Source organism: Megascapheus bottae, chromosome 29, assembly GCF_031878675.1.
Source record: "Megascapheus bottae isolate mThoBot1 chromosome 29, mThoBot2.hap1, whole genome shotgun sequence".
NCBI classification, from domain to species: Eukaryota; Metazoa; Chordata; class Mammalia; order Rodentia; family Geomyidae; genus Megascapheus; species Megascapheus bottae.
Genome location: NC_143537.1, coordinates 9,439,101 through 9,451,374, shown reverse-complemented (window position 1 = coordinate 9,451,374; position 12,274 = coordinate 9,439,101). Strand labels below are relative to the sequence as shown.

General features: G+C 46.0%; 1 protein-coding gene across 1 annotated transcript in view; it reads right to left on the bottom strand.

Annotated features, from left to right (window-relative positions):
• Positions 1-12,274, bottom strand: part of Col23a1 (collagen type XXIII alpha 1 chain) — a 183,055-nt gene that overhangs the window by 40,175 nt on the left and 130,606 nt on the right. The window contains exon 3 of the mRNA XM_090321044.1: positions 2,455-2,499. Within this exon, the coding sequence (XP_090177170.1) occupies positions 2,455-2,499 (45 nt within the window). The remainder of the gene's footprint in view (positions 1-2,454; positions 2,500-12,274) is intronic.

Here is a 12,274-nt window from a genome sequence, read left to right as displayed (position 1 = left end):
TGTGAGACTCTTTATCTCTAGTAGCAAAAATTCACAAGTGAAACAATGGTTCAAGTGGTAAAGCACTAGTGCCTTGAGCAAAAAGCCCAGCCAGAGAGCTCAAAGCCCTGGGTTCCTGTCCTAGTACTCGTAACATAGGCTACACAGTAGGGTATGAGGCCTGTGAGCCATGAATGATGGTGGAGGAGCTGTGTGGAGACGGTGGGTGGTGAATGGAGAGAATTTCTGGGGGAGTGTGTGGCAAGTTGGCTCAGTCAGGATGAAACACTGCTGAATGAGATTGAGGGGTGACATGAGCTTTAGGGGAAACAATGTATTTTGCAGCTGGAGGGGGCAAGGGGTAAGGTGGTGGGGGTCTGAGGATTTGGACCTGTAGGGCACACTCCTATTTCATTGAATGGGGTCTAGAACTGCTGAGCCTCCCGTGTCCTCAGATGGTTCCATTTATCTTCCCAGTCATCTGGCTCTTATTTAATGGTTCCCACATTTAATCGTTCCCTGGGACACATGTTGGAAAGATGTGTGCAGAAGAGCTAGGTGCAAAACACACTTGTGGGGGGGACTTATATGTGTCTGGAGGGGGACTCTGAGCAGCCTCACTTTCTAAGCAGGAACCCGTGGATGGCCTGAACTGTACCCCCATCTTTGATGTCTGAACTTGGAGCTGTGCCTACTGGCCCCTCAGGGGAAGGACCTGTGTGCTCTTGCTCAGAGGTCTGCAGAGGAGTGTGGGTACAACTGGAAGGCCAAGCTGATGTTCAGCCCCTCCCAGGACAATCACTTCCCCCAGTGTCACCCAAAGGAAGTCAGTTGTGAAGCGTGGGTCCCACGGCTTGGCTCACAGCCTACACCTGTGTGCTTTTTTTTGGGGGGGGGGCCCTTGAACTCTGGGCCTGGGGGCTGACCCTGAGCTCCAGGCTACCATCCTACCTCTAGAGTCACGGCCCTACTTCCGTTTTCTAGTAGTTAATTGGAGATAAGAAGTTCAGGGTCTTTTGGTGCCCGAACTGGCTTTGGACCATGATCCTCAGATCTCAGCCTCCTGAGTAGCTAGAATTACAGGTGAGAGCCACCATGCCTGTGCTTTTTTTTGTCCTTAGTCCTGGCCATGCCTGTCACCTGTTCTGGTGAGAAGCCAAAGCCTGGGCTCCACCCTCCAGCCCATCCCTAACACTGGAATCTTCAGTCATGTTTCTTAGAACCAAAGGCTTTGAATCCAAACTTGCAGGCTGAGAGTGACTATATCATTGTGTTTTCTGAGGACCAGTGTTGGGAGCAAGAGTGGAATCAACAATGTCAACTCTCTCAAGGTCCCCTGTACTCCCCCGTGGCCTCAAGATTTTTTTCTCTTTGACTCTCAGTGTTTTGCTAAGAATTATCTTTGCATTTATCCTATACAAAGTTTCTTGGATATTATTATCATGTGTGTGTCATCCTGGAGCTTGAATTCAGGGCCTGGGTGCTATCCTTTGAGCTTTATTGCTCACCTGAGCCACAGCTCCACTTCTGGTTTTCTGGTGGTTAATTGGTGATGAGTCTCAGGGGCTTTTCTGCCAGGGCTGGCTCTGAACCTTGATCCTCAGATCTCAGCCTCAGGAGTAGCTAGGATTACAGGCGTGAGATACTGGCACCTGGTTTTCTGTCTTTTTTAAAACATGTCTAGTTAGATCTATGGCTCCTCTTCTCGTGAGTTTTCAAGTAGCCGATTTATATTATACTTTGCCTTTAAAACAGTGAGTATGCATTCCTCATCTCATTCCAAAAAAGATGTCAGCAAGCATACAGTAAAAGGCAATAAAATCTTTTATGAGGGTGGAGAATAAGAGCTGACTGATGACCCCGGTATTTGCAGGGGTGTAGGGCAGGGTGGTCACACAGGAATCCAGACTTAAGGGAGCTCTGGCAGCTCAGTGAGACAGCCTTCAGCTTCTGGAAGTCCGGATGGCAGGAGAAAAATGCAGAGTGCTGTAAAGCCTGGCTAGTTGCTCAGGGGCTGCTTGTGCTACACAGACTGTGAGGAACACACACTGTAGCACAAGGAGCCAGCAGCCAGCTCCATGGAAGAGTCTGAGGCCTAACCAAGAACTCACCCGTTTTCCCTCAGGCCCAGTTGATTGATTGTGATGGGGTGCCCTCCCGTGAGGTTGCCTCTGGGCTGGACGTTCAGGAACTGACTCACTGCCCCACGTTACATGCTGGATGAGGGGAACAGGAGGAAGGAAGGAGAGAGGAGAGAAGGGAAGAAGAAGGGAGGGAGGGCGGGGGGAAATAAGTAATGGAAGGAGGAAGGAAGGAGAGAGAGGAGAAGGAAGGAGGTAAGGGAGGAAAGAAGCAAGGAAAGGAGAGGATGGATGAAGGGAAGGAGGGAGGAGGGCAGGAAGGAAGGAAGGAAGAAAAGAAGGAGAAGACAAAGGAGAAAAGGAAAGAAGGGAGGAAGGAGGGAATGGGACTCACCAGGATCGCCTCTTCTTCCAGGCTTGCCACGCCGTCCAGGGACGCCTAGACAGGAAAACAAGATGGACTGGTTGAGAAGGGGACAAGAGCCTTGGGCACAGCCCCCCAACCAGTACTTGCCTGCCTGAGACTGCCCCCTGCTGGTGGAGGGGAGATGAGGACCCCCGGCTTTGCAGGTCTTTCTAATGAGTCATTCTTCACCCCTCTCTCCCTCATTGTGTTAAGAATCATAGGTTCGCATATTCATCCCCAAACCTCTCCTCTTAACAATTTACTCCTAGGATACATTATTTTTTGAATTCAGGGTCTTGCTAAGTAAATGCTCTACTCCTCGATCCTTGCCTCTGCTCTTTGGGCTGTAGTTTGGTTTTTTGAGATAGGGTCTCATTCTTTTGCTTGGGCTGGGTTTCAATTGTGATCTTCCAATACCTATCACCCTCTGGAGTAGCTAGGATTATAGGTGTGTGCCACTATGCTTGGCTTACTCTAAGGATATTCTTTTTTTTTTTTTTTTGCCAGTCTTGGGGCTTGAGCTCAGGGCCTGGGCACTGTCCTTGGACTTTCTCAAGGCTAGAGCTCTACCACTTGAGCTACAGCACCACTTCTGGCTTTTTCTATGTATGTGGTACCAAGGAATCGAACCTGGGTCTTCGTGCATGCTAGGCAAACACTCTACCACTAGGCCAAACTCCTGACCCATAGGGACGTTCTTGATACAGAGAGTTTGAAGTAGATAAAGTTACAGACAGGAGTAAATTGAGGCCAAGAGTGGGAGTTTTATAGCAAAATTTGATGCAGTGGTGTCTTAAATGCTTTCAGCTGGGCAACATGTACCATGTAATCCATCTAACACCCTTCACTGCTGACAGGAACCACCAACTCTACCTCTTTGCCCTTGGTTCTGCTTCCATGTCCATTCCTCTCTTTGTTTCTACTCCTGGGGCTTGAACTCAGGGCCTGGGTACTGTCTCTGAACTTTTTTTGTGCTCAAGGCTAGCACTCTATCGCTTGAGCCACAGCGCTACTTCTGGCTTTTTCTGTGTATGTGGTACTGAGGAGTTGAACTCAGGGCTTCCTGCATGCTAGGCAAGCACTAAGCTACATTCCCAGCCCCATCCTTCTTCCATTTTCTAATACTATTTTTTTCCTTACAAACTGTTTTGAGTTCATGACTTCACTGTGCCACGTTGCCTTTTGTGTGTTTAGGGAGGTTAGAGTCTGGGATGTGCATTTACAACGCTCTGGGACACCAGTTCCTGGTTCTTAGTGGTACTGGGGTTTGAACTCAGGGCCTCATGGTTGCTAAGCAAAAACTCTATGACTTCAACTACTCCACCAGCCACTTTTGTGGTGCTGATTGCTTTCTAAATAGGGTCTTTATTTATGCCTATGTTAGCCTGGATTGTGATCCTCATATTTGTACTTCCCTTTGTTGCTTGGGTGACAGGTGTGAACCACAGACTCCTGTTATTGGTTGACATGGAGTCATGCAAACTTTTATGCCTAGGCTAACCTTGTACTGTGATCTCCTGATCCTAACTTCCCAAGTAGCTAGGATTACAGGCTGGAGCCACCATGCCTGGCCAGTCCCAGGTTCTTTGGTCATCCACATTTATTGCTCCTTCTGTGACTGAGGCAGTTCCTGGGTAGCCTGCCATGTGCCTGGCGAGCCCATCCCATCATGTCCATCACTCCTTGTAGAAGTCCAGATTATCACCACCATTTTCCAGCAAGGATGGCTCCTGGCTAAGGATCCTGTCTGAGAGGATCTGATGCTCAGTTCTGCCTTGAGACTGGTAGAGTTGGGTGGACAGAGTCCCTCAACAAGATAGTGGCCTAAAACTCTCACCTCACTACCATTTCTACCACCTAATCAGGTTGCGAACAATTTTATTGCCTACTCAAAGCTCCAGGTTGGGTGGTGGTGGGGAAACTTGGGTGGGTGTGTCACAGCCATGACCACTGATCACCTCCTAATGCACACTATCCCTTATCTAACCTGGACACTGCCTGGCATCTGCTGTGTGTGAACCGTGACCTGCAGTAACCCCTGGCATGGTGCAGACACTATCATTTTTCTTGTTTTGGCAGATAGAGAATGGTAGCAACACCAGAATAAATGACATGCTCCAAAAGTAGCACGGCACTACCAAAATGGCCATCAGGCTTTGTTGGCCTCTGTCCATCCTCACCGGGCCAATTACCAGCTTGTCTTTATGGCCACATTGGCAGTCTTGGCCTTGGCTCCCTCATTTTCTTTCTTAGTTTCTTCTTCTTCTTCTTCTTCTCATTCTTTGCCCCACAGCTAGGGAGATCCTTTTAGGTCACACGTGTGATGTCACCACTTCTATATCAGAATGTCCCACTCTCCTTGGAACACAGATCTCTGGCCAAGGTACTTTGTAGATGACTACCTGCCTCCTAAAATTCATCTTTTTTCCCCCCTTGCTCATCATGAGGCTTGAACTCAGAGTCTGGGAGTTATCCCTGAGCTCTTTTTGTTCAAGATTAACACTACCGCTTTGAGCCATAGCTCCACTTCTGGTTTTCTGGTGGTTAATTGACAATAAGAGTCTCTCAGATTTTACTGCCTGAGCTAGCTTTGAACTGCAATCTTCAAATCTTAGCCTCTTGAGTAGCTAGGATTACAGGTATGAACCACTGGTGTCTGGCCCATAATTCATTTTTTTTTGTTCCATCACCTGGGACCTGGATATACTCTGAACTGTTTTATTCATGCCTCTGACATTCTTCTATTTAACTTAATTTAAAATTTATTTTATTTATTCATTGACTGATTATGCTGGCCCTGGGATTTAAATTCAGGGCCTGGACACTGTCCCATAACTTTTTCGCTCAAGACTGGAAGCCTATCACTTGAACTACACTTCCACTTCTGGCTTTTTTGCTAGTTAGTTGAAGTCCTGTGGATTTTCCTCCCCAAATGACTTTAAACCACAATCCTCAGATATCAGCCTCCTGAGTAGTTTACAGGCTTGAGCAATCAGTGTCTGGCTTATTTAGTTTTGAGAATATCATTATCTAGTCCAGGCTGGCTTGGTATTTGTTATGCAGTCCAGGCTGGCCTCGACTCATAACCCTCTTGCTTTAGCCTCCTGTGCTGGGATTGTAAGTGTGGCAACTATCCTAGGATCTCTTTCATTTCTAGTCAAGAAAACTATTCATCCTTCAAGATCCAGAGAAGGCATGGAATTATGTTCTAGCCTTCCTAACTGCTCTCTTTGGGGCTATGAAGATGTATTTACTGCAAGTACTTAGTGTGCCGGGGTGGAGTTTGCTTCCCTGAGTCCCACGAGATAGGGATATGCCTTGGGCCTCTGTATGCCTGGCCTGAGTGCATGGTCATGGAAGACTATGTAAAGAGATTCTGGGTCCAGTGTGTCCATCTGCAGCTTGTGGTCAGGCTTGACCTTAGTGGGACATGTCAAAGGAGTGACCTTTGCTCCTAGCTCTTGTTTGGCACCTGTGTCTGGCTCCCTTTGCCCACTGGTGGGGGATTACTGATTTATGAAGGAGAGAAAGCTGCCAGGGTCTTTCTAGTATTAGAAACCACTTGAGTGGACCTCGCTCCAGGAAACTGGGGAGAGCCCTGGGACCCAGATAATTAGCTGCATGTGTGTGGAGATAGGCCTGCTTTCTTTTCCCCAAGGATTTATGAGCAGGGGGACTTTCTCATTGACCCCAGTTTCAGGGCCATGCCGCTTTCTGTAACTCTAACTGAATGCTCCATCTACAGTAAAGGGCACACGCTCGCCGGAAGCCACGGTCACCACCATATGTTTCTCGTCTTACGCGCATTTTTTGCACTGGCTCTGGGGAAGGCATGGATTTCTAAACGTTCCCTAAACGCAGCTCCAAGGGAAGCACTTATAATTTAACCTTCATGAAAGCTGCCACTGCTCTATCCAAATGTACTTGGAAGCAGATTCAAAGTTTATTTAGAAAGAGCTATATATATAGAGAGAAAGAGAGGGAGAGAGAGAGAGACTGAGCAACAGAGATTGTAGATTCTTTCTCCTAGTCCTGGCTCATTGGGGCCTTGAGAGTAACTCTGAGCTTGCAGATATGAAATGCTGAAAAGAGACCACAGATGTGTGAACATCAGGCCATCTGTCTACTCCAGTGCCTCTGCAATTCATCACCTCCCTTCTATAGTTTGCTTTGTTTTCTGCAGTGGTGGGGCCGAACCCAGAGCCTCTAGTGTGCCAGAAAAGTGCTGTATCACTGAGCTATGTCTGGCCCTCTTCTCCTCCCCATTTGTTTATCTGATAGGTTATTTCCTCCATCTTCCTCTGGCCTTGATTTCTCTACACCATTTCTCCTCACTCACTCTGTCATTACTAGTGCATACACTTATCCTGCCACAGATAAAGGCTCAGTATTGACTTTATTCATTCAGGCAATCCTGTATCTATCTTCTCATTGGTTCATTCATCTACCTACCCATCTATCCAAACAAGTCATAGATCTTGGTTGATTTATTCTTTTGACTACCTGTCTGTTCATTTAACACCCACCATCCATCTAACCACTGACTATTCATCCATCCACTGAATTATTAACCTCTGTTCATTCAATCTTTTGACCATCCACCCACCCATCCAGTCATGGTTCTTCGTTCATTCATTCCTTTGACTATCCAACTGTCCATCCATTCATTCATCTACCCATCCAGCATTCATCCAACTACCTACCATCTATCCATTCACTGAATTATTAACTTAGGTTCATTCAACCTTTTGACCATCCATTATCCACTGGTCCATCTATCAAGCAAATTAGCAAACTTGGTTCATTCGAGGTTTGGGTCATCTATTTATATGTCCATCTATCCACCAACCAACCTATTACAACCTATCAGTTCATGAAAAAGTGCTTTAGTAGGCACTGGGGAGACTCCAATGAGTGTATCAGTTCTTGTGATTGACTCCTTCCTACCTATCACTCTATTTTCTTTCTTTCTTTCTTTCTTTCTTTCTTTCTTTCTTTCTTTCTTTCTTTCTTTCTTTCTTTCTTTTTGCTGAAGATGGAACTCAAGGCCTACTGCATGCTAGGCAAGCACTTTACCACTGAGTAACACCTCCAGCCCTCTCTTAGTGAGAGGTCTTTGAGGCATTTACAGTCTACAGAGGAAGGAACTAGGCTCAGGAGGTAGAGAAGTAGAAGACAGGAAGGAGGCAGAGCCACCTTCTGCAGTCTGATGGTCACTCTGTATAACTGCTGGTCAGTCTATGCAGTCCTATCAACATCTGTCCAGGGGCTTGTTTAGGACAGCGCTGGCCTCTGCCCTCTCTGAACCCCTCTGAAGGTTTCCTGTGTGCTCAGGCATTGTTATTTGGAGGTTAGGATTCTCCCTGTACCTTATATAATCTGGAACTGTGCCCTTGGCACAAAACTGCACTTCAGAGAGAAGCTGAGTACTCCAAAGACAAAGCATGCGAAAACTAAAATGTTTACTACCTAATCCTTGATCTGGACAATGGCTTTCTCCAGGCTAGGCAGAAATGAACTACAATGAAGTGAAAGTTTACATAGATCTCTCCTCTTTTCCCATGGCTCCAGGGGCACAGGCAGCCAGCTCTTTGCTCCTAGGCAAGGGATGAACAGGTTCTTCTCAAGGCATCTGATGAAGCCAAAAGAAAAGACGCTGGCAGACTGCTCTCAGGACCCCACATTGAGAAGTCCCATCTGGAAGCACAGGGCCACCACTCTATTTTTTTTAGGCTTGAAAGCGAGCTAAAGGTGTGAGATCTTTGAAAAAGCTTCAGAGAGGGAAGGAAGGAGGAAGTGGAGGGCAGGGGGAGGAAAATAACAACAATAAAAATTCCTGTCATTGATCATGGGGTTTGAACTCAGGGCCTGGGCACTGTTCCTGAGCTCTTTTACTCAAGGCTATTAACCTACCACTTTAAGCCACATCACCATGTCTGGCTTTTTCTGTGATTCACTGGAGATAAGAGTCTTTTGTGGCTGGGTGGGCTTTGAACTGGGATCCTCAGATCTCAGCCATGAGTGTCCAGCTAGAGACAGGACCTTCCTTCCTTCCTTCCTTTCTTCCTTCCTCTTTTTTTATTTTTTTCATATATTTTTATTGTAATTAATACATTATTGTAATTAATTACATTCACCAGATAGAACTTCTTTCCTTTTTTTTTTAAAGAAGAGATCTTGCAAAATAAAGTAAGAAATAATGTTGGATATTATATCCATGCAACAAGATCAGGATGCTTTTAAAAAGGAATGTCTACTCAGACAAATGTGCATATTTTCTCTCATGTGCAGAAAGAAGCGAGATCTAAAATACACCAGGACACAATAAATTATACATGACTAAGCATCCACACATGGTGAAACTAAAGGACAATACTCTTAGGAGAGGAACACAAAGGTGCAAGGCCATGTGCATCTGATTATACAGAATAATATTTATCAAAATGAACTCTAGGAAATGGAAACAAGAGCTTTCTCTTTGTTGTTGTTTTTGCTTTCTTTTCTTTTTGTCTTGTTTGTTTATCTGTCTTTGGGAGAGTAAGGGGAGCCACAGAAATGGAGGGACAAAGGGTAAACAAATTCACCAGTGGGACTCACTAAACGCTGTTGAACATGAATTATACAACTTGTAGTGGGGATGAGAGAGAAAAGCTGGGAGAGAGTGGGGGAAGGGGTGACACTGTCTGAAAAGAAATGTACTCTTTACCTGACTTATGTAAATGTAAGCCTTCTGAAAACCACTTTTCTAATAATAATAAAAAAGGAAAGAAAAACAAATGTCTAGGGACCCTGGCTCAGAATCCCCAGCAAATTAAACACATCAAGCAAAGACTAAAGCAGTAGAGATGAGAGTTTGGAGGAGACTAATAAAGCAGAAGAAGACAGTCAGATATCCTTGGGGGCACACGTACAGAGGTCCTCATTAACCCCTGTTAGAGCTGAGGATAAGGACCAAGCCTTTAAGTCATGGGCCTTTGCAAGACACTTAAGACACAAACCATAACAGCAGTTGAGGGCTTGGAAGGGCCAGGTAGATCTGAAAGGTGGGCTAGACTGGGCTGAAGATGGCCTAAGGACAATGGAACTGAAGGCATGGAGCAACACACATATTCTGGGTGGTTCTAGCCTTGGAGGGTCTCAGATCAAACTTTAGGCTATCCAGTCAACCAGCAGTCAGCTGTGTCATCTCAAAGCCTGTTTATCAGGCAGAAAGTCTTCCTTCAAGTAGGTGCATGTCTGGCTCACTGTTCCCCACCCCTATCCCTAACCCATCTGAAAATGTACTGCCAAATCTTCTATTTCCAACTTTTGTCAAATGAGTTTATTCCCAGGTGAAAACTACTGTATCTAATTCCTTCTGCAGAGGACCAAGCCAAGATGGAAATGGGCTAGAAGTGACTTTCTCACCCACCAGAGTTAGCTTCCGTTTCTAAGACAACTGAACAAAGTCCTGATTTCCACTGAGTCCCTGCCAGAAGAAGCAGGCCAGCTTCCAAACCGGTGGAGCCAGTCAAAGCACAGACTCTCTGTAACTCAGGCTCCAGGTTCTCCTGCCAGTAAGATGGAGCCAGTCCACAGACTTCTCTAAGACAGAGCCACTAATCTCTGACCAGGATAGGAGACAACAGATGTGCCTAAAGGATCCAACTATGGGCCATTCTGACATTCAGTTTATACCCGCCTGGTGACCTTCCAAGGCTATTCCAGTCTACACAGTTTTGGACAGAGGATGACAGGTTACTGACAGGGTCACTATGATCAAAGTATACTATATGCATGTATGGAACTAGCACAAGAACCCCCTCATCCCGTAATTAAATTATGCTAATAAAATGTAACTAAAAGGACAAAGTTATTCATAGCTTGTTAACTACGGAACCTTGGCCTGGATGACAAAGTAACCATTAAAAAAATGTTCTAGGAAGCAAAGTTCCAAGAGAGAGGGTGGTCAGATGAAAGAGATGGTGCTTACATGCTTGCATGCTGTGCATCTCTATGGCAACAGGAAGTTACTCCTTCATGAAGGCCATACCCACACATGCCCAGTGTTTCTTTGGCTTTGACCATCCTTGGTCTTCATAGCAAGTCCAGCGTCACTTTGCATCAGAGTTAACATGTGGCTTCTCGATTTCAGGCTGAACTACGATGTCCGTATAACTTAACTTTTCTTTTTTAAAATCTTTAATCTCAGGTGCCATCAGCTGCTGGGAGATTGCTGAGCCTGACCTCCAAGTTGGCAGAGGCTTCTTCTGAATTCCAACGAGAGAACAAAGCATTCCGAAATTGTGACACAGCTGCCCTGACTGACAGCCTGGTACAGCCAGGCCAGGAAGAAGGCACGCAAAGCCAAGCAAAGGCACTTAGCAAGAGAGTGCACAGCTGCTAGGCAATGGCTGATCACAGACCACTCTGGGATCTGGGGCTATCTTCTCTCTGGGAACTTGGGAGCCTCTGGGTGATATAGAGCTCATTTCTGAGCTTCCCTAGAATATAAGGGGGGTGGTTTGATGAGTTATCCTCTGATGACCTTCTAGATTGAAGGGTAGCTCCCTATCCCAGAGCTTGTAGTGGTTGGTGATCATTTGCAGCTACTCCTAACCTTATGATTCACATTTCCACATTTGCAAACCTAACGATGCAAAAAGAGCTTCAATTTCTCTGTTTTCTTTTTCCCTTCTTCTTCGTGCCAGTACTAGGACTTGATCTTAGGACCTAGCTGCTGTCCCTTAGCTTTTTCTGTTCAAGGTTGGTGTGCTACCACTTAAGACACACCTCTACTTCCAGCTTTTCTGCTGGTTAATTGGAGATGAAAAGAGTGTCATGGACTTTTCTGGCTTCAAATCATGATGCGCAGATCTCGGGCTCCAGAGTAGCTAGCATTATAGGTGTGAGCCGCTGGTACTCAATTTCCTTACTTTCTTGTTGCCTGGATATCTCCCGAATGAGACCTCCTCTTGAGTAAGATTTTGGTGTAGAGCTTTGTTGGATGGGGCTCTGAGCATCTAGTCTCACTGGGAGAGCCAGCTGTTTGAAGGGTCTGGCAGGGGTGCTTGTTGGCATAGCTGGTTAAAGGTGTGGTGTGGGGGAGCTGGTTTCAGAAGCTCCACCCTCTGAGCTCCATAACCTTTAATATCCCTCTCTCCTCTCCCTCTTCAGCTTAGATTGCTGGAAAGAATCCTATAATCTGCAGTTATGAATCCCAACAAACTGGTGAATTGCTGGCAGGACTTCAGCTCTAATGCATGCAGGGATAAGCAGGTCACCCAGATAAAAGAAACAGGCTCATTTGGCCAAAAATTACAAGGCAGACCTGTTGGCCTATCCTTAATTTTTTTTTTTGGCCAGTCCTGGGCTTGAACTCAGGGCCCGAGTGCTGTCCTTGGACTTTCTCAAGGCTAGAGCTCTATCACTTGAGCCTTAGCACCACTTCTGGCTTTTTTCTATGCATGTGGTACCAAGGAATCGAACCTGGATCTTCGTGCATGCTAGGCAAGCACTCTACCATTAGGCCAAAGTCCCAGCCCTCTATCTTTAATTTTATTTTAATACTAGGATTTTAAATTCAGGACCTTGAGCTTGCCAGACAGGTGCTCTACCACTTGAGCTATGCCTCTAGTCTTTTTTCTCTCACTAGTTGGCTTTCTCTCTCTCTCTTTCTTTCTTTCTTTGCCAGTCCGGAGCTTGAACTCAGGGCCTGAGCCTCTTTGTACTCAAGGCTATTGCTCTACTACTTGAGCCAAAGCACCATTTCCAGCCTTTTCTGAGTAGTTTTTGGAGATAAGAGTGTCACAGACTTTTCTGCTTGGGC